The following is a 22,797-nucleotide window of genomic DNA, read 5'->3' as shown; positions in this document are numbered from 1 at the left end:
GCCGCTCCAATTAACACTATGATTTTGAATCATTTGGTATTGGCTCATGTGTTGAATCTCTTCCCCATTAGAGGTCCAAGCACCCAGAGGCAAAGCTCTCTCATTACACAGTGAGTAACAAGCTCCCAGCAGATCTCAGAGTGAGCCACGAGCTACATACAGAAGCCACTCACCTAGGTCACCCGTAACTCTGTAGGTTCCATTTGCAAAAATCCAGAAGAAAACTCCTCTGGCACTTCTAATCAGGATACCACCTTTATTTACTCTTCCAGCAATGAACACGCCTCCCTTCTCAGGAGTCTCTATGTAAACATCACACTTTACAGTCAGATTGGACCTGCAGAACGAAACTGTTAATTAGCACTTTTAATTATGCCACTCCAGTTACAGCACAAATGTGTCATTTCACAGCCACATGCTTCCAAACTTCTAATTGAGGTGCATATGTGATTTGCTAAGTCTGTGCTTGTAGCAGGGATGGGCTTCAAGAATCTTCATTGATGGAAAAAAAAAAAAAAAGAATCTTCACTGATGATTGTTTTATGTGACTAAAGATAAGCCATTTGGTTGCCTCTTTTAATAAGGTACTGTTTGTAGTTTTTAAGTCTCTTAAGAACACATTTCTTGGGATGCCTGGGCGGCTCAGTCTGTTGACCACCTGACTCTTGGTTTCAAATCAGGTCATGAAGTGTTGGAGCTCTGCATCAGGCTCTATGCCAACAGCATGCAGCCTGCCTGGGATTCTCTCTCTCCCCCTCTCTCTTTGACTCTTTGTCTCTCTCTCTCTTTCTCTCTCTCTCAAAATAAGTGAATAAACTTTAAAAACAAAGAACACATTTCTTATCTCTATATTAAAACAACTTCTCAACCTAAGACTATAATGTTAAAAGAAGCCATGTTTTCCTAGGAATACATAAAAGGGTAAGTTTCCATACAATTCTGAAAAAGGTTATTAAATTTCCATCAGCTAAGAGAAGCCGTGAAGGCAAAAGCTTAGAGCCCCTAGGAGAACATAAGCTACTTTGGGGCTAATATTTACCTTTAACCCTAGCAAGACTTAAAAACTGCAGAAGAAAGATCTAAAATTATTTCTCTACAAAGGCAACTCTGCTGACACCATGGCAGGGGTTTTGGACTTTGAGCAGCCCTGAAATCGCCTGGAGGGCTTGTCAAAGTCAGTCTGTTGGTTCCCCCCCCCCACCACACACACACAGTGTCTGACTCAGGCGGTCTCCAATCGGGCTCTTCAGTCTGCAAGTCTAGCAAATTCCCAGGCGATGCAGGTTCCATTGGTTGAGGAATCCTATTTGAGAGCCATTTTCTCCTACGGAGCCTCCCTGTCCATGTAGCGTCAGGAAAGCCCTGGTCCGGCAGGCATCCCTGACGGACGGGGCACATCAAAGGAGAGGAGATTTCAGCCAATGAGGCGCCACTACAGCTTTTAACAGGGGGCTCTGCTCCAGGCTTCTTTTATAAACGCTACTAGATGCCTTCTGCAAGGATACAACCCCTCCACGCCAACATGATCTCTGGAAACAATTTACCTCCTAGTCAAACCCAAACTGCAAACAGGAAAGAAAGTAAGCGTGCACAAAGCCAAGTAATAAGGTAAGCAATTTACCTAAAAGAAAACTAAGAATGTCAAGAAATAGATTTTGGAAACGGGGCAAGTAAGATCTAGAATTATGTGGTTTTTATACTTCTCAGCTTCTCATCAGTGAATTTTGCACAATAAAATTTTACTCTGTTAAGAAAAATATCAAAGAAGCAACTACAACAGGCTCACAACAATCAGGAAAATCCACGTTGAATCATCTAATCAAAGCTGGGCTACATTACAAGAAAGTCAAACGCAAAGCTGGCTGACACGCAGTCTCCCTTGTACATCCTCTCCAGTCGAGGGGGCTTGTCTCTCTAGACCGTCACCAGCAGGAACCACGAAGGATGGGCCTTGCTCCCTACATCCCCTACTCCGTTCTGACTCACCAGAAGCGTGCAGGTGTCAGCACCATAAACTTACTCTATTTAGAGTCAGGGCGGGAGAAGACCTAACCTCCTTTGTTCACGTCACATTCCAGAATAAAGATTCCCGCAGCAGAACTTGCCAGCAATTTTACAAACAGCGAATGAAAGAGAATACAAGTGTGACCCAGTCTTCCACAGCCATAACCTCTTGGTCGTGCTAAGGGCACAAAGACCAATCAGTGCACTAAGCAAATTTAAGCAAAGGGATGCAGAGCTGGGATGTGTGCAGTGAAAGGTAACTTTGTGGGTTGTCTTCAGATCCCCACGAAAGCTTCCCTACAAAGATGAAAGTCAGGTAGCTTCGGGAAAGTCTACCCTCCCCAGTCAAATTACTGTGCTGGGACTTAACTAAGCCTCAGTATGAGACAGGAAGTCCCACCACACACACGGCCCTGAAGAACCAACGGAGACGCGCACGCTGAGATCAGAATTACTAAAGCAGCACTCGAGGTAAACCACACGCAGCCCCCCTCCCCCGCGCCTCTTAGCAAGAAGACAATGATTAAAACGAGGCTGTGAGGTGTAGTCCAAAGAGATGACCCATGGCACCAGACAGTCCTGGCCTCTCGCCCGAGTTCTAGAACTTACACGTTTGGGATCTCAGGCCAATCTTACCAGGAAGTCTCGGTTTCCCCATCTGGAAGGTGGGGAGGACGACAGCTCTGCCACAGGTAGCTGTGGGAAGCCGAGTTTTCATTCCCTCCTTTCCCTACAGCAAGGGGGCACTGCAGCCCCACAACAGAAATGAGCATGGGGCTTGTGGGGAATCTCTGAACACACCTGGCTACCTCGAATCCAGGAGGAAATACTGGGAAAGAGCACATAATAAACAGGATGACCCCAAATCTGAAAGAGTCTTGGAAATCCGACGCAGAGGAGGAGATCCGGTTCAGCAGCTGAAGAGAGTCGCTGCGTGTTCCTCACCACACAGGCACAGCAGGTGACCGCACCAGGAGAGCAGGGCTAAGAACGATGAGAACAGTCCCTTCCCGACAGGCATCCCTGCTCTTTCCTGGTTCTTTCTCTCAGACTATTTGGCTCTTTCCGTCTCTCCCCACTTTCCCCATCCTCCCCTCCCCACCGCCTTACCCCTGCAGCAGTAAAGAAGAGTGCTGCTATTTACATACATGAAATCTTCAAAGTTATGAATACTTCTGGTTACTCTTTGGATGGTGCTCGATCTCATCCCTCTACTATCATTAAGGAGTCTCTGGATTTCTCTAGAGTCCCGGCCAGAAATAAGAGTTTGGGTTTAGAGACAGCCACACTCCTCTGTAGTACTCGGGCAGGCAAGGAGGAAGAACAGTGAAAGCTGATGGGCTTCTCACTACTGCCATCTACCATCACCTGGTAAATAGATTTTCTACAAAGGCTAAAACGGTGTACGTCCAGAGTGGAGCCAGCAGGTGGCAACACCAGATCAACAAATGAACTCTAGCAAATCCACAAACAACCCACAAATCACGAAGTCTGTTTATAAATGAATCTTCAGTTATAACTGGGTCTAAAAGTCCTCAATTTTACACTAAAATCACTCTGTTCCTGTAACAATCACTATGAAATTGGACAAATCTGATGGAGGGACCCTCACTGAGGCATCATAATCATGGCTGTGGCCAGGACATTGAACAATTATCTCACACTCCTTGGACTCCTGCACAAGGAAGATCGTTGAGAAGTCTTCACTTCAGAATGTATCCAACAACATTACGGGGTTCTTTCAGCCAGGCCTACCGACAGACACCAATTTTACATACCATTTGTAATCTCCTATGACACTGATCGTGTTGTAGGCATCAGCAGCCCACGTGATGGGCCGCTGATTGAGAACTTGGCGCAGCGTGAAGCGATGCTCTCCAGGGTCTTCAATATTCGTAAAGTACTCAAAGACACCAGTTTGATCAGCAAAATTCGGAGCTTCACTAAAAAATGGGTAGTCTGTTCAGAACACAATAAATTCTCTGTTTAGTATAGAGTCTTTACAGAATCTCTCCTCTCTGATATTTTAGCATATTTCAAAAGTCCTAAATAAGTAAATGATACTTACAACAAGTGGGAGTTTAGAGTTTAGGTTAATAGAGATTGGTTTTTTTTTTTAATTTCAGAGTGAGAGAGCACGCAAGCAGGAGAGGGGCAGAGAGAGGGAGAGAATCGTGAGCAGGCATCACACTCAGCACAGAGCCCAACGCAGGGCTTGATCTCACAACCCTGGGATCATGACCTGAGACGAATCAAGAGTCAGATGCTTAACTGACTGAGCCCCCCAGGTGCCCCTCAAGTCTCCTCATTTCTAAGTGGGCATGAGGAAAAGAGAATTAAATGAAAGAATGTATGGGAAGTGTGTACATAAGCCAGGCTCGAGCAAGGGCTCAAGAAGAGGCAGTTTTGTTATTTCTAGCATCTGTCAAACAAGGTTCTAGACCCCTGGTCACAGTCATCAGCTGAGAGATGAGGAAAGGCTCACCATAGGAACTACAGAATTCACAAATTACCAGTTGTCTTCTATTTCCAAAATGGAGCCAAACCAGCTAGGCCCAAGCTACCAATTTGTTCTTAGTTTCATTAAATGATAGTCTTACAGTGACAAAGACTATAGAAGAACTCTTCTGGTCACACTCTTACAGCTATTTCACACCTCAGGCTTTTCTAGGTGTTCCATATTCATTATTTGAGAAATTAAGAACCATATAAAGTAGTGCTACAGCCTGACTTATAGTTTTTAACTTTAGGTCTTTGTTTATTTTGTAGTCCACGGAGCATTACATTTTAGATTTGAAGGTTTAGAATCGCCCTTCAGGCTTCGGTCACAGAACGGTTTTGGTGCCGGGGAGCTCCGCTCTGGCTAACTCAGCCAGGCCCCAGACTCCGTGTCTACTGAGGGCAAGAAGAGTCCCTCCACCAACACACAAGTGAGCAAAGGGCAGCAACAGGTGGCATAATTCATGGATTCATCTAAGAGGCCACTTCAGAGAATTGCAAGAAAACAAGGCACCCAGCAACCCTGGGGTCCCTGTTGTCTGCGTCCTGAAAATAACAGAGAGGAGTCCAGTATAGACAGTCCAAAGGGCCTTGTGCTGCAATTAACCAGGACATCACTTCCCGGGAAAGGGAGATGAGACTCTGTGGCTGGGCAGTGACCAGGACCGAGACAGGACCAGGACCGGGAGGGGGCACTAGGAGTCTCCAACCAGCCATGCTGGAAACAGCTGCCCTACAGTGGCAGGAGGGGCAAGTCACTCTCTCACAATGGCAGCTTCCCTGCCTGTGTCTCTCCTACAGCTAAGGATCTTAGGAGCAAAGACGAGAGCTGCTGACCCTGTGTATGAGGCCCACAAGCTGCGCATCTACTCATCAAGTTCCATCACCTACTGAGAGATCTTGGACTATCACCACGATGACTGTGCCTTCTAATCTGTCCATCAGCTTTCCTAAATTACCTAAAAATCAAAAGCTTTTCCAACAGCTTTAGGATAGCTCTTCCTAGAAAAGCAGGAGAGTGCAAGTATAAAACTCACGGGCCGACAATGAGGTGAAGTAGCCAAAGGGAGCACAAGTGCCCTCAGCGGTCAGGCCCTCAGCGCTGCAGAGAGAGAAGTACCTTAACCTCCAGGCTGCAGGAGAGAGCCAGGAATGGCTTCCATGAGGTACCGACAACAGGGAAGTGGTAGGGAATGAATGCTAGGCTTCACCAAAACCTAGTTAGGATTCTAGCTTTCATTCTGAACACTGACCTCTACGTTTTTTCTGGCTCTGAAAACTATAGGGTCCCCAAATCAAGAGTCACTTTGAGGTAACACAAAAAGGAGATCTCAGTTACCGTGTGGACATTTAGAGCTACATTTTACAGCCACTTTATCATGCACGAGTTCAACATGTAGAAATCCACCTGCTACTGCTAGAAATGGAAACCAGGTTAAGTTTTAGTTAAAAAAAAAAAAAAGAAACAAAAAACAAAAACCTCACCAACATCGAAATCATCCGTATACACTTGCGGGAAGGGACGGGACTTGGGAGGCTGCGGGTAGCTGCCCTTGCCCCCCGTGGTGAGAGTGGTGAGTGTGAAGAGCTCATCTTCCTGCAGCTCCAGCGTGAAGGCTCCACCACTGTCGAGGAGCTGAGAAAAGAAAACATGGAGGTCAAGGCCAGCTGCTTTTGGCTCCTCTCATTTGGGCCAAATAACTTTTTGGGGGAAAAAAAAACAAAAAAGGGCAAAACTCACTTCTGTTACAACTTCGTAACCACTTGTGAAGGCTACACCCTTAAACAAGGCCTTTGGGATCTTTTTATTAAGTTATTTAGAAGACTTTATAAAATTATACTTTGTAGATAGGACTGTATTTTTTTTTTATTTTGTTTAACATATGCATTTATTTTCCATCATTTACAATACAGTAGTTACAATGACACTCCAAACAGAAAAGCAAAGTAAAAAATCAAAACCCCAACTTCTATTTCCTGTAATTAGACTTATACAGCAATTAGAAGGTTTAAGTAACAACTAGTTAATCACCTAATTTCACAGCTATCTGAAGTGGCAATTGTAATATAGCAGCTTATCTATCATACATTCAATATAAATGATACAATTTATTACTTGCCCATAAGCTAAAACATAGCCTGCTTAATACCTTTCCTTAAATTCCACCTCTATACCACAATATACTTGAGGTCTATGCAAAAAAGTAGCTGCCTTTTATATAGGAAATGGATGATTAAGTCTTTGGTGCTGTAAAAGCAACTTCATTTCAATATAACCACCACCACCACCAAAAAAAGAAGAGAGAAAAAAAAAGTAAAGAAAATAATAAGGGAAAAACCCAAGACACACTTCCTAGGGGAAAAAAACAGCATGTAATTTCTGTTCCTGACGGAATGTATTAAATAAGCAAACACCACCAACAAGCAAAACAAGTACTACAATGTAAAAGGACTTTAAAAGAATTCCACTACACAGAGCAAAGGATGACTAGACAGCACCAAAATCTATTTCTATTAGTCTGTTCTTTTCCATCAGGCTATAAGCTCCCAAAGCTTGTGTATGTTCAATACACATAAATACGAGATCTGCGTGTGTATTCAGGACTTTATTAAGGTAGAAAAGTCCATAAAACCTCACTGTTGACTCAGCTGCTGAGCACAAAAACCTTTTACTATTAAGAAAAAAAAAGTCCTACTTCTTTCATGTTCAATATACGTTTCAATTAGCAAGTTAGGTTTATGTCACATTTATGCTTTGGGCAACTTAATCTCTTTAAGGCATATCTCCACAAAATGAGAGGAAAAATACATACCTTCTAGGGCTGTTGTGAGGATTAAACAAGATAATGTTTATAAAGTGCTTAGCTCCGGGCATGACCTTCAAGAAACACTCCCTGTATCACAGCTGTTCTGTGCTAAATGTAGACCTCTGAATCCTCTGCATAATTAATGTAGGCATTAGATGTATGCCCATTTTATGAAATTTGAGCAGCTTTTTTTCCTACTTTGAATTACAGGGGTTTATAGCACATCTTTGCTTTAATAATAAATTGTTGGTCAGATCTATTAAATATGTTACACCATATTCTGGGCTCAGGTATATCCCCAAATAATACTATTTTATTATGGGGAAAATCAATGTTAATATCCTATTTCTAGCAACTTATTGTGCAGACTGTTCTTTTTTTAGAATTTAATATATGACGGGTGTTCAATCACTGATGACGACTAGCTGATTCACAGAACATTAGTAATTTCCAGGAAAAGTAGATTTGTGTCAGTTAGGTGAAGCGGCATGCTTACTGGGACCAATTCATTCTTTGAAACATTTCCTGAGGAAGCCCCATGTGCTAAGCACAATCGCAGAGACCTGAGATAAAAAGGTAATTAAGGCAGGTCTCCAATCCTCAATGGGCCCTGTGTGGTGGAGAAAGTGGGGAAAGTAAGCACCTATGCCTAGCTGGCCATGAGCTGACACTGGTGGGGAAAGCTTCAGGTGAAGTGACACTTCAGCTGAGTTCTGCAGGAAGAAAAAGCATGTGCAAAGTCACAGAGGTGAGTAAAGTGACATGCCATGCTCTGAAAAATGCAAGAAGTTTAGTGTGTGAGTACAGGCCACGTTAGCAGAACACGCACAGAGTCATGAAAGCAGTCCTTTATCCCATGAGGTGACAAGGGTCATGTGCTGTGCTAAAGGAGGTCAAGTGACAGGAAAAATCACTGAGTGACTTAAACAATGGATTAACAAAAACCAGATCTGAATTCTGGTAGCAGTGTGATGGGTGGCCTGGACAGAGTCAGACTGGAGGCTGGAAAACCAGAAGGTAGTTTCCAAAATCCAGGAGAGAGGTAATAAAGAACTGAAATAAGCAGTAGCCAGTGGGAATGGAGGAAAAAGGAACGTGTAAGAAAAACATGACCATGACAGAATGCTCTATACTTGATCAATGGTGGTATGTAAAGAAAGGGGAGGTGGGAAAAGACAGTCCCCGATGAGATTCAATTTTCTGACGTGGGCAGCCAAGGGATGGTGGTACCATTTGCTAAGGCAACCTAAATACTAAGAGCAAACACACCTATAAGCACACATTCCTATTATGCCTTGAGGAGGATTTCTACTAAAAACAAACAAACAAACAAACAAAAAACCCACTGGGAACAACTTTAGGTCTATGACACATAAGCCACAAAATTAGTTATAAAATTAAAAACACTTAATTCATTAATGAAATGTCTGTTCTCTTTTACTGTTTGCAATCCTGAAAATAAAGGAATTTATTTGAAAACTACCCATAGAGAATCCAGTTGTTTAAAAAGAAACCTCTTAGATGGTTTTCCAAGTCTCGTATACCACACCTGCAGCTCTGGTATTTTACTCTGCGGAGAAAACACACACAAAAAGCAAAGTTGAGGGGTTCATCATATCCTCTGAGCATTTCCAAAATGAGGAAGTACCAGCAAGAAGGAACCAATGATAACATGCCCTCTACTTCTACTTGCCAAAAGACCCACCTCAAGTCTTCAATAGTAACATTCCGAAAGTAGGAAGAAATTGTTCAAGCAAATACTTTATGTCCTATAAATACTACAGACTTTTGGCAAATGTTTAAAACTATTTTAGTGCCTTTGCTTCGAAAATACTCACTATTGTACCTGCGTAAAATGCTTTTTAGGGATTCTCTGGTATTAATAGAATAATTCTTGTATAATTAGTAGTCAGAAAAGGCCCTGTATTTTCTGTATTCAAATCTAACAATAGGTAGAAATAACAAGAATCTGGTGTCTTTTTACGTTGTTGTTTCTTTGTACAGAATACTGAAAAGATCAAAGTCTGAAAGTTCCCTGATGCTTCTACCAGCAAGAACTTGTTGCAAGTGACTTCCGGTAAGTGTTCTTCAAAGTATTGGAGAGGTTTAGTCACAGAATTTTAGCCATGGAGAGTTTAGTCTCCTAGTGGTTTCCACACCATTTGACTAAAACCCAGTTAGCAGACAGAAAACAACACTGCATTTATCCATTTATATACAAATGCTTAGCAGCTGGTAATATACAGAAGACTTCACTTAAGAAGGGCTAGCCTATGACTATATATATTCTCAAATCAAAACCAAAATAAAAGTCCCACATATTTACTTACAAAAGAACCCTTAAGAAGGAAGGTAGCAAACTGGTGTGACACATTGAAATAAGGCAGAAACGGCCGTATACACGCAGAATGTTTGTGGCTCTGGGAGGAAAAAAAAATCATGTTAAGTAACCCATATGATATACAAGCTATTGTATGGGGGGAAAAAGAACTAAACATTTAATGCCCAAGATTAACAGAATGACATATATTAGGTGACAAATAGGAGCTTATTTCAAATTGTTAAAGACTTTTTTTCTAGCATAATCTGTACTGAAAGTCTATTGAACATGCCTACTCAGAAGTAAAGCTCCCTGGCATTCTGACTGAAAGAAAACTTAAATTCACAACATAACTGAAGGGTCATTTTATATTAATTTTTATATTATAATGGTATTCAATGTAAAATATATCAAATAAGAAGCAAATGCTTGTATGTTTTCACTGGAAAGGTATCTCATCTTAATATAACTTTCAAATACACAACTAAATTCAGCAAGTACATACAACAAATAGTTCTCAAGTTGACAACATCATTTTTTTACTAAAAATAGTCACTACCATGGGCTGGGATCAAAGGAATCAGGAGACATAATCCCTGCTTCAGGGGATTCAACAATCCCAGAGCACCGAAGCAGAGGGCCAGGCTTTGCAGACAATAAAAAAGTTACAATTGTCCTTAAAGACTCCAATACCGAGTCCTCAGTGAATGATGTACAACTAGACAGAAAACCAGTAAGGACAGAGGTGATGTGCACAATGCTAGCGTGTCGCTTGCCTGGACTGACATCTAGATCACCTGACACAACAATCGCAGAATGCACATTCTTTTCAAGTTCACATGCAATATTCACTAAGGAACACCATATCCTCAGCCATTAAAGAAGTTTCAATATTCAAATAGATTCAAGTCACACAAAGATGTCCTCTGACCACAAGAGAATTAAATCAGAGATAAATAACAGAAAATCCTCTAGAAAAACTCTAAAATATTTAGAAACTCAATACCAAATTTCTAAATAAGCCATGTTTCAAAGAAAAAGTAAAAACAAAAGGGAAATTAGGAAGAATTTTGAGTTGTATCAAAATAAAAATGTGTTAGGGTCCCCTCCCTAAGGAGAGAGAGATAAAAGGAGAGAAAACTTCAAGGTAACCTGGCTATGCGCCTGCGTGACCACATCCCTCATGACCTTGTAAACTGAGACTACTTAATCAGACTGTGTGTTTATGTGTGTTACCATGTATGGGAGACAAAGAAAGAGAAAATGTATAAAAAAAAAAAAAAAAACCTCTGCCACGGGATGTTTGGGGCTCAGTTCTTTGGGTACGAACCCAACTGAGCAGTGCTGGCACAATTAAAATCGCTTCCTGGAAGTTAGAAGCCTTCATGTCACAACTCTCTGTGCCAGAATCCTGCTACAAGAATACAATGTGCGGTTTGTGGGCTGCCATGAAAGCGGTACTTAGGAGCCCATTTATAGTGCTGAACACTGATCAGAGAAGGATAGGGCACTTCAGTTTCCACCTGCAGATGGGAGGAAAAGAAGGGCCAATTTAAAGACAAAGTAAGCAGAAGAAAGAAGAAAAAATAAAGATCAAAGGAGAAATCAAGTAAACGAAACCCAGAAAAATGAGAATCACTGAAAAACCATAAGCAGATTCTTCAAGAAGATCAATGAAATTGACAAACTTCTAGCTTGACTAATCGGGATAAAAAGAAAGGAAACCCAACTTGCCGTTATCAACAGGAAGAAAGGTGACATCAATACAAATTACATACGTATTAGAGAAATCACAGGGGAAAATTTCAGTAACTTTATGCCCAGAAATTGAACAACATGAGTGGAATGGAAAAACATTTCTTGAAAGATACGAGAAGCCAAAGCTCACTAAAGAAGATATGGATAACCTGAACAGCCCTGATGGCTGCCCTGGGAAATTCAGGTCGGCCTTGAAGCTTTGCTCAGACATGAAGTCAAGAGACCGCAGAGTTGCAGGCTGCCTGCCTGATCACTGACGCATGCCCCACCACGCACACGGGGCCCATGGGTGAGGGCCGGGGAACACTGCCTCTTCCAAACACAGGGAAACCTCTGCACAGCACGCGCAGACCACCAAGGTAACTAACCACACTGATAAAGCAGACAAACCACAGAATTTGTTCAGGAAAGAAAGTCACTGAGCAAATACACGGCAACAGCAACGATAAAGAGCTACGATCGCAAATGCCAGATGGGGAGAAAATCTGACTTCCAGAGCTGCCACATCGCATCGTGTAATATGTCTAGTATTCAACAAATAATTCTGAGATTTGTAAAATGAAACAGGAAAGAGTGGCTCACACGAAAGAATGAAAAGTGGTCAACAGAAACCACGTTTGACAAAGCCCGGGCTTTACTTGTCACATATTAGACTTACTGGACAAAGACATTAAATCAGGTAGTTAAGTATGTTCAAAGAACTAAAGGAAACCGCACCTAAAAAACTGAAGCAGAGCTCTACTTCCAGAATGGCAATGTGGGGAGCTCCACGAAGCTGCTCCCAGCAACACTGGTGAAAGTGATTTGTAGAAAAATGGAAATGACTCTAAGTCCATGCAACAAATAAAGAGACATCTATTCAAGAAAATCTACTATAACTCAAAAAGAGCAAGAACCCTGGCACTTAAGCCACGGTCCGCTCCGTCACTTTCTCTGTTAGCCAAATGACAGAAACTGCATGCCAGGTAGGGACAGCCCCGAATACAGGGCTTCCTCCTCCCAGCACCCAGCTTGAGGCTGCAGTAGCTTCCTGGGAGAAGCAGGATTTCAGTGTTTCTCATCCCCCAGCCCCTCAGCTACTTAATGCCAATGCTAAGCAGCAGCAAGTATGGCTACAAGGCTGGAGGGCAGGGGGGCAGGAAAGGGGCTTCCTTCCTCCACACAGCTCCCATTCATGGTTTCACCTTGGGATACTGAGAGTACTGGGGTCCCAAACCTCCACCCCTCACCCTGTGCTCCTAAATCAGCAGTGTTACAAAGAGAGAAACACCCTTGTCCACATCCCAGCTCTAAGCTTCGGCTCCAAGATTTTTGTACTGGGAGACAGACAGGTTGTAAAACGGAAAACTCAGAAGTCTCCCCAAAGAAACTAACGCAGAACAGTTAAATAGTCGGTAAGGATGCTCTCAGAAATAATGGGGCTTCTGGGGGGAAGCAAATAAGAAGAGACTGGCAGCTTCATTTGACTTATTAGCCAAACCACTGCCCAGCTAGTTTGCTACAGAAAGACACAAAAATAGACAGCTAAGAAGAACCCTCCTGAGGTCAGATTAAACCTAAACATTAACTGTCAGACACCACCTCTGCAAATAAACTGGGTAGGGTTTGACTGGATCAGTCTGTGGAGCTATTTGAAGTCCCAGGGCAGTGCTGAAAACAGTAGAGCAATCTACCAGCAATTAACAGAGAGGTGTGATAAATGAAAGAAACAAAGAGGGTCCTGGGAAACCACTGTCATCCCAGGGAGATTGTGCACATGTCCAAGGCTGCACCCTCCAGGAAGCCACACCTGGGGCTTCAGGGTGCAGGGGGAACTAAATCTCACTAAATACTCCCTCCAAACACTAAACAAACATACAAGCAAACAATAACGGGGGGAGGGGGGGCGGGAACCAGGACTCAGAGCTGCTACATTATATTCTATAAAAGACTGGGCTTTCAAAAACAAAATTATGAATCAAAAATAATTAACCCATACACCAAAAAGTAGGTAACCGAAAGTGGTCATGAGGACAAGCAAATGTTGGATTTAACAGACTTTGAAGTAGTCCACACATATATGTTTGAGAAAAACTAAAGGAAACGGGCTTAAATAAGAAAAGTAAAGGCAGGAATAATCACAACATCTCATCAAGGGGACGATATCGATAAAGTGACTGAAATTCTTTAAAAAGCCAAGTGTAAATTCTGAAGTTGAAAAACACAGGAACTGAAATGAAAAATTCACTAGAGAGATCAACAGTGGATCTGAACTGGCAGAATTAGAGAACATGAAAACAGACTGATGGAGATTGGCCAACCTGAAGAAGTGAGGGGGGAAAATCAAGAATAAAGAAAAATGACAGAACCTCAGAGAGCTGTAGGATCAATAAGTACACCAGCATATATTCAAGAAAATCTTGAAAGCAGCAAAAGAAAAACATACCACTTACAAGAAACCTTCAGTAAGATTAAGAATGCATTCATCATCAGAAACAACAAAGGGTAACACATTCAAAATGCTCAAAAAACCAGTCAACAAAGAGTCCTTTTTCCAGCAAAATTATCTTTCAAAAATGAAGGCAAAGTACATTTCCACATAAACAAACACTGAATTTGTTGATACCAGATACAACTTCCCCAAAATATTAAAATAAGTATTTCAGGCTGAAGCAAATGACCACACACAGTAATTTAAATCCACAAAAAGGACAGACAAAGATAATTATGTAATTATAAAGGACAGTAAAAATGCCTATTTCTTCTTTCTTCCCATAACTGATTTTAAAAGCAACTGCATAAAATAACATGTATATAACTGTATTGTTGGCCTTATAAAATATAGAAATGTGATATAATTGCAAAGAATAACACAAAGTAGCCAGGGTGGGGTGAGAGGGGGGACCGTATTAGAATAAGGAAATGTCACCAGAGGGTGACAAATCCACAGACTCTACAGTAATAAAAGCAACCAAAAATATAAATAGGATTAACATAAATATATAATTTCTCTCCTTTATTCTCAGATTTTTTAAAAGACTTAAAATAATATATAAAGTTATAATTATAACAAGTCTTATTAGGCTTGAAACAGAGGTATGATACATATAATAACAGAACAAAAAGGGGGAAGGAGAATAGAGCAATATAGAAATAATATTTCTATATCTCATTAGAAATCAGTTAATATGAATCTGAGTAGATTCTAATAAGTCAAATGTATAACCCTAGAACAGCCATTAACTAAGTAACTCACTAAAATATAGTGAAAAAATTAAAGGAATTAAAATGTTACCAGAAAATATTTATGTAATGCAGAAGAAGACAGTAAACAAAGAATAACTGAATACCAAAAATGAGACATCAAAATGAAAATAACTTGACAGATGTAAATCCAACTATATTAATATTAACATTAAATATGAATGGATTAAACAATCCAATCAAAAGTTCAGAGTACATTTTCTAAAGTGGTCATTGGATGTCTTCCACTGACAATCTTTATGAATTTATATATTTATTTATAGAGAGAGAGACTCAGAGAGCCCAATGAGAGTGGCAGAGAGAGAAGTAATCCCAAGAACTGACAGCACAGAGCCTGATGCAGGGCTTGAACTCACAAACTGTGAAATCACAACCTAAGCTGAAATCAAGAGTTGGACACTTAAGTAATTGAGCCACCCAGGGGCCCCAAGTTCAGAGTACCTTTAAAATAAAACTAGATCCAACTATATGCTATCAAAAGGAGATACACTTTAGATTCAAAGATACAAAGAGGCTGAAAGTAAATGGAGGGGGAAAAGATGTATCATATTAACAGAAGCCACAAGAATAGCTAGAGTCATAAAAAACAAAAGAGACCTGAAAACAAATTTAAAAAATTGTTGTTAGAGGTAAAGAGAGACATTTTATAATGATATAAAAATCAATTCATCATAAAAATATAAGTATATATGCACCTATAAGACAGACCCAAAATATATAAAACAAAACAACAGAAAAGGACAGATGATTCAACAATAGTAGTTGAAGACTTCAATTAACCACTATCAACAAGAGAGAGAACAAGGAAGTAGAAGACTTGAATACTATAAACCGACTAGATCTAACAAACATCTACAGAAGAGTACTCTACCCAACAAGAACAGAACATATGTTCTTCTCAAATACATATGTAATATTCTCCAGGATAGATACTGTGCAGGTAATAAAATAAAACTCATACATTTAAGAAGATTAAAATCATATAATGTATACTCTCAAATCTCAATAGAATAAAATTAAAAATCAGTAATAAAAAGTTGGGAAAAGTCCCAAAATGTACAAATTAAATAACTCGCTCCTAAATAAGCAATGGGTCAAAGAAGAAATCACAAAAGAAATTAGAAAACACTTTGAGATAAATAAAAATAAAAATATGACATAATAAAACTTACAGACATACAGCTAAAGTACTAATTACAGAGTAATTCATAACTGTGAATACCTATATTTAAAAAAAGGAATATCTCAGGGCACTTGGTGGCTCAGTCAGTTAAGTGTTCTACTATTGGTTTCAGCTCAGGTTATGATCTCACAGTTTTGCAGGTTTGAACCCTGCATCAGGTTTTGTGCTGGGAGCATGGAGCCTTCTTGGGATTTTCTGTCTACCTCTCTCTCTGCCCCTCCCCTCACATTGTCTGTCTGTCTCTGTCTGTCTGTCTCTCTCTCTCTCTCAAAATAAATAAACTAAAGAAGAAAAAAAAGAAAAAATAAGAAATATCTCAAAACATAACCTAGTATTCTACCTTAAGAAAATTTTTAAAAAATATTTTTAAGGAGCAAACTAAACTTAAAGTTAACAAAAGGAAAGGAATAAAGATTACAGTGGAAATTATTGAAATAAAGAAAAAAGAGAAAAAAATCAACATAAACAAAAATTGTTTATTTGAAAAGATGAACAAAATTGATAAACCTTTAGGTTTTCTAACCAAGAAAAAAAGGAAGACATATTACTAAAATCAGGAATGTAAGAGGAACATTTTTAACAACCTCACAAAAGTAGAAAGGTAATACATAAGGGAATACTATAAACAAATATATGCAAACAAATTAGGTAAAATATATAAAATAGACGAATTCTCAGAAAAACACAAACTAGCAAAGCTGACTCAAAAAGTAACATAAAATCTGAACAAACCTATAGGAAGAAATTGAGTCCATAAACCAAAACTTTCTTGTAGGAAAATCCCAAAATCAGATGTCTTCACTGATGAATTCTACCACACATTTAAAGAATTAATACCAATCCTTCACAAATTTACTTAAAAAATATGAGGAAGGAACATTCCCCAACTAACTCTATAGGGTATTACCTTTCTATCAAAACCACAGATACTATAAGAAAAGAAAACTATGTAGCCATATTTCTCATGAATTTGGACACAAAATTCCTCAACAAAACACTAGCAAATTAAACCCAACAACAAAATAAAAAGGATTATACACGATGACTAAGTGAAATTTATCCCCAAAATGCAAAGCTAGTATAGCAGACAAAAATCAACGTTATATACTGTATCAATAAAATAAAAATTTAAAACATGTAATCATCTCAATAGACTCAGAAAACATTTGATAAAATTCAATGCTCTTTCATGACAAAAACACTCAAACTAGGAATAGAAGGGAAGTTCTTCAATCTTACACAAAATATTTACCAAGAAAAACACAGCTAACATTTTACTTAATTGTGAAAGACTGAAAGTGTCTCTCCTAAGATCAGCTACAGGACAAAAATGTACATTCTCACTATTTCTATTCAATATTTACTAAAGGACAATTAATCAAAGGGAAAAAATTAAAGGCATCTAGACTGAAAAGAAAGAAGCAAAACTATCTCTCTTTGCAGATGACACAATCCTGTATATAGAAAATCCTCCAAGAATCCACTAACTATTATAACGAAGAAAAAAATACAAAAGCTTGTGGGATACAAGATCAGTATGTAAAACTCAACTGTACTGCTATACACTAGCAAAAGAAAAAATCTGAAAATGATATTAAGAACACAATTCATTTACAGTTGTATTAAAGTAATAGAATACTCAGATATAATAACTGTAACAAGAAGAAGTACAAAATTTATACCCTGCAAACTATAAACCTCATTAAAAGAAGTAAAAATGTCAATGAATGAAAAGATGTCCCATACTCATGCACCGGAAGAGTTGATATTGTCAAACTGGCAACACTACCCAAGTGATCTCCAGATTAAATGTAATCCCTATCAAACTCCAAGCTGGCCTCATTGCAAATACTGACAAGCTGATACTAAAATTTCTATGGAAATGCAAGGAACCAGACCACCCACACAATGTTGAAAAATAACAAAGCTTGTTTCCTGACTTAAAAACATACTATAGAGCTACAGTAATTAAGACAGCATAATGCTCCCATAGGACATATGTATAGGCCAACGCAACAGAATTAATAGTCCAGGAAAAAAAACCCTCACATTTATTGCCAACTTATTTTCAATAAGGGAGCCAAGACAATTCAATAGAGAATGAATAGTCAACAAACAGTGAAGAAACAATTAGATATCCATGTGTAAAAAATGAAGTTGGATACATATCTAACACTATTTAAAAAATAAAATGGGTCAAAGATCTAAATGTAAGATATAAATTTCATGACCTTGGATTAAGCAATAATTTCTTGAATAGGACACCAAAAGCACAAAACTAAAAGAAAAATGGATATTTTTCAACTTCATCAAAGTTTAAAGCTTTTGTATTTTAAAGAGCACCATTAATAAAGTGAAAAACAACTAATACGTCAACTATACTATAATTTTAAAAAATTAAATTTAAATTTTTAGAAAGGAAGTTAAAAAAAACCCATAGAATGGGAGAAAATATCTACAAATTATATATTTGCTAAGGGATTTTTTTCTAGAATATGCAAAGATGCTTATATTTCAAAAACAAAAAGACAAACATCCCAAATTAAATATGGGCAGTCTGTCTGGGCATTTCTCCAAAGAAGAAATACAGATGGCCAATACACACATAAAACGTTGTCCAATGTCATTAGTCACTAGTAAAATACAAATCAAAAGTAAAACAGGATACCAATTCACACCACCAACATGGCTATAATCAAAGAGACAAGCAATAACAATTGTTGGTGAGGATGAGGAGAAATTGGAAGCCTCACCTAGTGCTGGCAGCAATGTAAATGGTACAGCAACTTTGAAAATCAATTTGGCAGCTCCTCAAAATAGTAAACTCAAAGTCACATTTCTTCCAATAATTGCCCTCTTACAATATATACTAAAGAGAAATGAAAACATGTCCTCAGAAAAACTTATACATAAATGTTAATCTCAGCATTATTCATAATGGCCACAAATTGGAAACAACTCAAATATACATTAACTGATCAATGAATAAACAAAATGTGATATATCCATAAGATAGAATATTATGGTTCTGATATAGAGCCATAAAAACATTAAGCTAAGTGAAGGAAGCCAAACACAAAAGGTTATATATTATATACTCCCACTTATATGAAATATCAAAAACAGGCAAATCCCATGAGACAAAGTGGTTGCCAAGGGACGTGGGAAGAAGGAGTGGAGGGTGACTGCAAATGAATATGAGGTTACTTTTGGGGGTAACAGAATTAAATAACAGTAATGGTTGCACAACTCTGTAAATGTACTAAAACCACTGAATTATATTAAAGCCTGCATTTTTTAGTCTGTATATCAAATTTCAATTAAAAATCAGTTAATATAATTATTTTGCTAAAATAAAAGAAAAAGAAAACCATACAATGCTTTACAAACCATATATACAAGAAAAACTACTTGATAAAATCCAGTATTTACTCCTGATTTTTTTTTAAAAAGCTAGAAATAAAGGTGAACTTCATCCTGATAAAGTTTAAACATCTACTGGTAAAATACTCAGTGCTTTCCTCCTGGAATATCCGCTCTCAACATTTCCATTCAACATTGTATTGGAGATTCTAGCCAGTACGATCAGACAAGAAAAAGAAATAAAAGATGCCCAGATTGGAAAGGAAGATTTAGAATTATTTCTATTCACAGATCATTTACAAAGAAAATCCAATGGAATCCACAAAAAAAGCTACTGGAATGATAGGTGAGTTTAGAGATGTTGCAGAAAACAGTATCTTTATTTTTTTGTGTTGTTGGGTTTTTGTTGTTATTTTTCAAAATAACCTATTGTGAAATTGGTTATAACACCCAGTGCTCATCCCAACAAGTGCCCCCGTCAATGCCTATCACCCACTCTCCCCTCTGCCCCAGCCCCATCAACTCTCAGTTTGCTCTCAGTATTCAAGAGTCTTTTATGATTTGCCTCTCTCCCTCTCTGTAACTTTTTTCCCCTTCCCTTCCCCCATGGTCTTAAATTTCTCAAGTTCCACATATGAGTGAAAACATATGGTATCTGTCTTTCTCTGCCTGACTTATTTCACTTAGCATAATACCCTCCAGTTCCATCCACGTTGCTACAAATGGCCAGATTTCATTCCTTCTCATTGCCAAGTAGTATTCCATTGTATAGATACACCACATCTTCTTGATCCATTTGTCACTTGATAGACATTTAGGCTCTTTCCATAATTTGGCTAGCAAACAATACCTTTATACAAAAACCTACTGTATTACTTTTTACTAATTAAAAAGTTAAAAACTACTATTTACAATAGAATTGAAATGTGACTTAGTCAAAATTTGACAAATAATATGAAATACCTGTACAATGAAAAATGTATTATTTGGGGAAATTAAAGAAAACCTATATAATTTTGAGGATATGTCTAGTTAAAGGGTTAGAAGACTCAGTGCTGTGCAAATATCATTCTCCTCAAATTGATCTAGAGATTCAAGACAATCCCCATCAAAATCTGAGCAGGGTAGTGTGTGTGTGTGTGTGTGTGTGTGTGTGTGTGTTGTAGAAATTAACAAGCTGATTTTAAAATTCTCAGGGAAATGCAAATGACTGAGAATAGAGAAAACAACTTTGAAAAATAACAAATTTGAAGGGCTAAGACTACCTGCTGCTAGGAATTCTACACACACACACTCCCACACACACATACAGATACACACGTAACCATGCATACTGGTGTAAAGATACATAGGTCAAAGAAACAAAATAGAGTCAGAAATAATCCCACCTATACATGGACACCTGATTTCTTTTTCAAAGGTGAAAAGGCAATGCAGTGGGGAAAAAATCAACTTTTGAGCAAACGGTGCTAGAAGAGACGTGCACCCATAGGCAAAACGTCTTAGAGTCACACCAGGAGCTTATTTTATCAAAGTACAAATGGAAAAATTAGACTATGTAAAAATGAAAAACTCCTGCTCTTCCAAAGACACTGTTAACAAAATGGAAAAAAAAGAAAAAAGCTACAGACTGGGAAAATATCTTTACAAAGCACATATCTGTAAAGGACTTGTATCCAAAATATGTAAAGAACTCTCAAAATTCAACTATAAGAAAAAACCAATTAAAAAATGGCAAAAGAAAAGAAGAGAAGATACATGAAGCGCAGGCACATGAAAAGGTCAACATCATCAGTCATTAGGATGTAAGGACGCAGGTCCGATCTGGCCTTTCCCACCGGGCCTTCGGAGCCGGTGGCGGTGCACTGCCGGCGGGGGGTGGGGGGCGGTCCCCCGGCTCCGGCTTCTCCTAAAAGGGCGCACCTTAAGGAGGAACAACTCCTGCAGCACCCAATTGGGAGAGGCCGGCTGGTACCTTTGACCTTTCTAAGGGCGGGCCTAGTCACGCCCCACGTGGGGGTCCTGGGCCCACTCTGATTGGTCAATACTCCAAATATCGTGATTGGCTCCCACAACTGCCAGTATTGATGGGGGGGGCAGGGATCGGATCACTGTACACCTATCATCATTTCCTGTAACTCCCCTTCCCAAACGCATAAAAGGCCCTGCCCTGCCTTTGTTCGGGGCTCTCTCTCCACATGGCCAGCGGGTTGGTGGAGTCTATGAGCCCGAGCTTAAGCCCGTAATAAAGCCCTTTGCTTTTGCAGGCGTGACTCGGTCTCCCTAGCAGTCTCTGGTGCTTGTTTTGGGGTGATTTTACAAACTTGGGTACAACAAGGGGAACGCAAATTAAACCCAAAATGAAATACTGCATCATCCCTAATAAGAGCTAAAATTTTTAAAACTGATCACAGCAACTGTTCCCAAAGATAAAGAAAAATACTGATGGAAATTTAAAACCATACAATCACTTTGGACAACAGTTTGGCAACTTCCTATAAAGCTAAACATAAACATACCCTATTTCCCAGCTATTCCATTCCTATGCTATTTACCCAAAAAAAATCTATGTCCATATAAAACTTGTACACAAATGTTCATAGCTTTATGTGTAACAGCCAGAAAGTAGAAACATTTCAAACATCACCAACAAGTAAACAGATAAGCGAACTACAGTATGTCCTTACACAGAACACTATCTAGCAATAGGTATCAACAGCATGGATGAAATTCAAAATAATTATTCTGAATGAAAGCAGCAAGACAAAAACAATACATTCTGCATGACTCCACTGATACACAACTCTAGAAAATGCAAACTAATCTACAGTGACAAAAGCAATGATCAGGGACGTCAGAGGACAGAGGGAATATTTATACAGTGACACAAGTATTCTTCTGGGGTGCTGATATGTTCTCTCTCTTGATTGTGACAATGGCTTACTGGTCACTTCCATATTAAAATGTGTGCATTTTAAGTATGTGTTTGAAGGGGATCAGATTATCCCACCAGAAACTATGCCACTTTGGTATAAAGATTCTTTAAAGTTCAAAGTATCTGAGATTCAAAAGATGCCAGAAATAAGTCTTCTCTGAGCTTCCGTTAGCTTACTGAAAGCAGCAACCTCTGGGAAATAAGGCTGGCAGAACTTCCTCTTCAGGGTAGATCTGCTCCCAGAAAGGAGGAATGGGAATGAAAGCTGCCCCAAGTCCCTTCTGCAGAGGACTCTTACAGCCTTGAAGGCAGGAGAAAGACCGCTGTCCAGTACAGACACACAGTACCACACAGTCATTCCTGCTGGTCCTCCGAAAACCCATTTATCTTTCCAAAAAGGCACTTCTTTTCCATTAAGTCCCCTTGTGTCCCCTATCTATTACTTCCTTATCTAGGAATATAAGCCCAAACTCTGACCACCCTCTTAGTCACTCATCACTGAGTACCTTGCATGTGTGTGCAAGGTGCATGCACAAGAAACTCTGTTTTGTTTTCTCTTGTTAATTTGTCAGTTTAATTTCTGGGGTCCCAGCTTCTGAACCAAAGAGGGTATAGGAAGAAGTTTCTTCCTCCCCTACATGTTGTTTCTCACATGTGAATTACACTTCAGTAAAGCTGGGGTTTT

The 22,797-nt window shown here is 39.2% G+C and overlaps 1 protein-coding gene across 2 annotated transcripts in view; it reads right to left on the bottom strand.

Annotated features, from left to right (window-relative positions):
• GALC (galactosylceramidase) overlaps positions 1–22,797 on the bottom strand; it is a 63,220-nt gene that overhangs the window by 9,802 nt on the left and 30,621 nt on the right. The window contains exons 11-15 of one of the 2 annotated variants that reach the window (XM_029951133.1): positions 9,641–9,730; positions 8,794–8,880; positions 5,989–6,139; positions 3,783–3,963; positions 174–337 (exon numbers count right to left, since the gene is read on the bottom strand). In XM_029951133.1, coding sequence (XP_029806993.1) covers positions 174–337; positions 3,783–3,963; positions 5,989–6,139; positions 8,794–8,880; positions 9,641–9,730 — 673 coding nt within the window. Of the gene's footprint in view, positions 1–173; positions 351–3,782; positions 3,964–5,988; positions 6,140–8,793; positions 8,881–9,640; positions 9,731–22,797 lie in introns of those variants that run through there. The other variant, XM_029951134.1, reaches the window with a different exon arrangement.

Source organism: Suricata suricatta, chromosome 9 (genome assembly GCF_006229205.1).
Source record: "Suricata suricatta isolate VVHF042 chromosome 9, meerkat_22Aug2017_6uvM2_HiC, whole genome shotgun sequence".
NCBI lineage: Eukaryota > Metazoa > Chordata > Mammalia > Carnivora > Herpestidae > Suricata > Suricata suricatta.
This window is presented reverse-complemented; position numbering and strand designations above follow the sequence as displayed.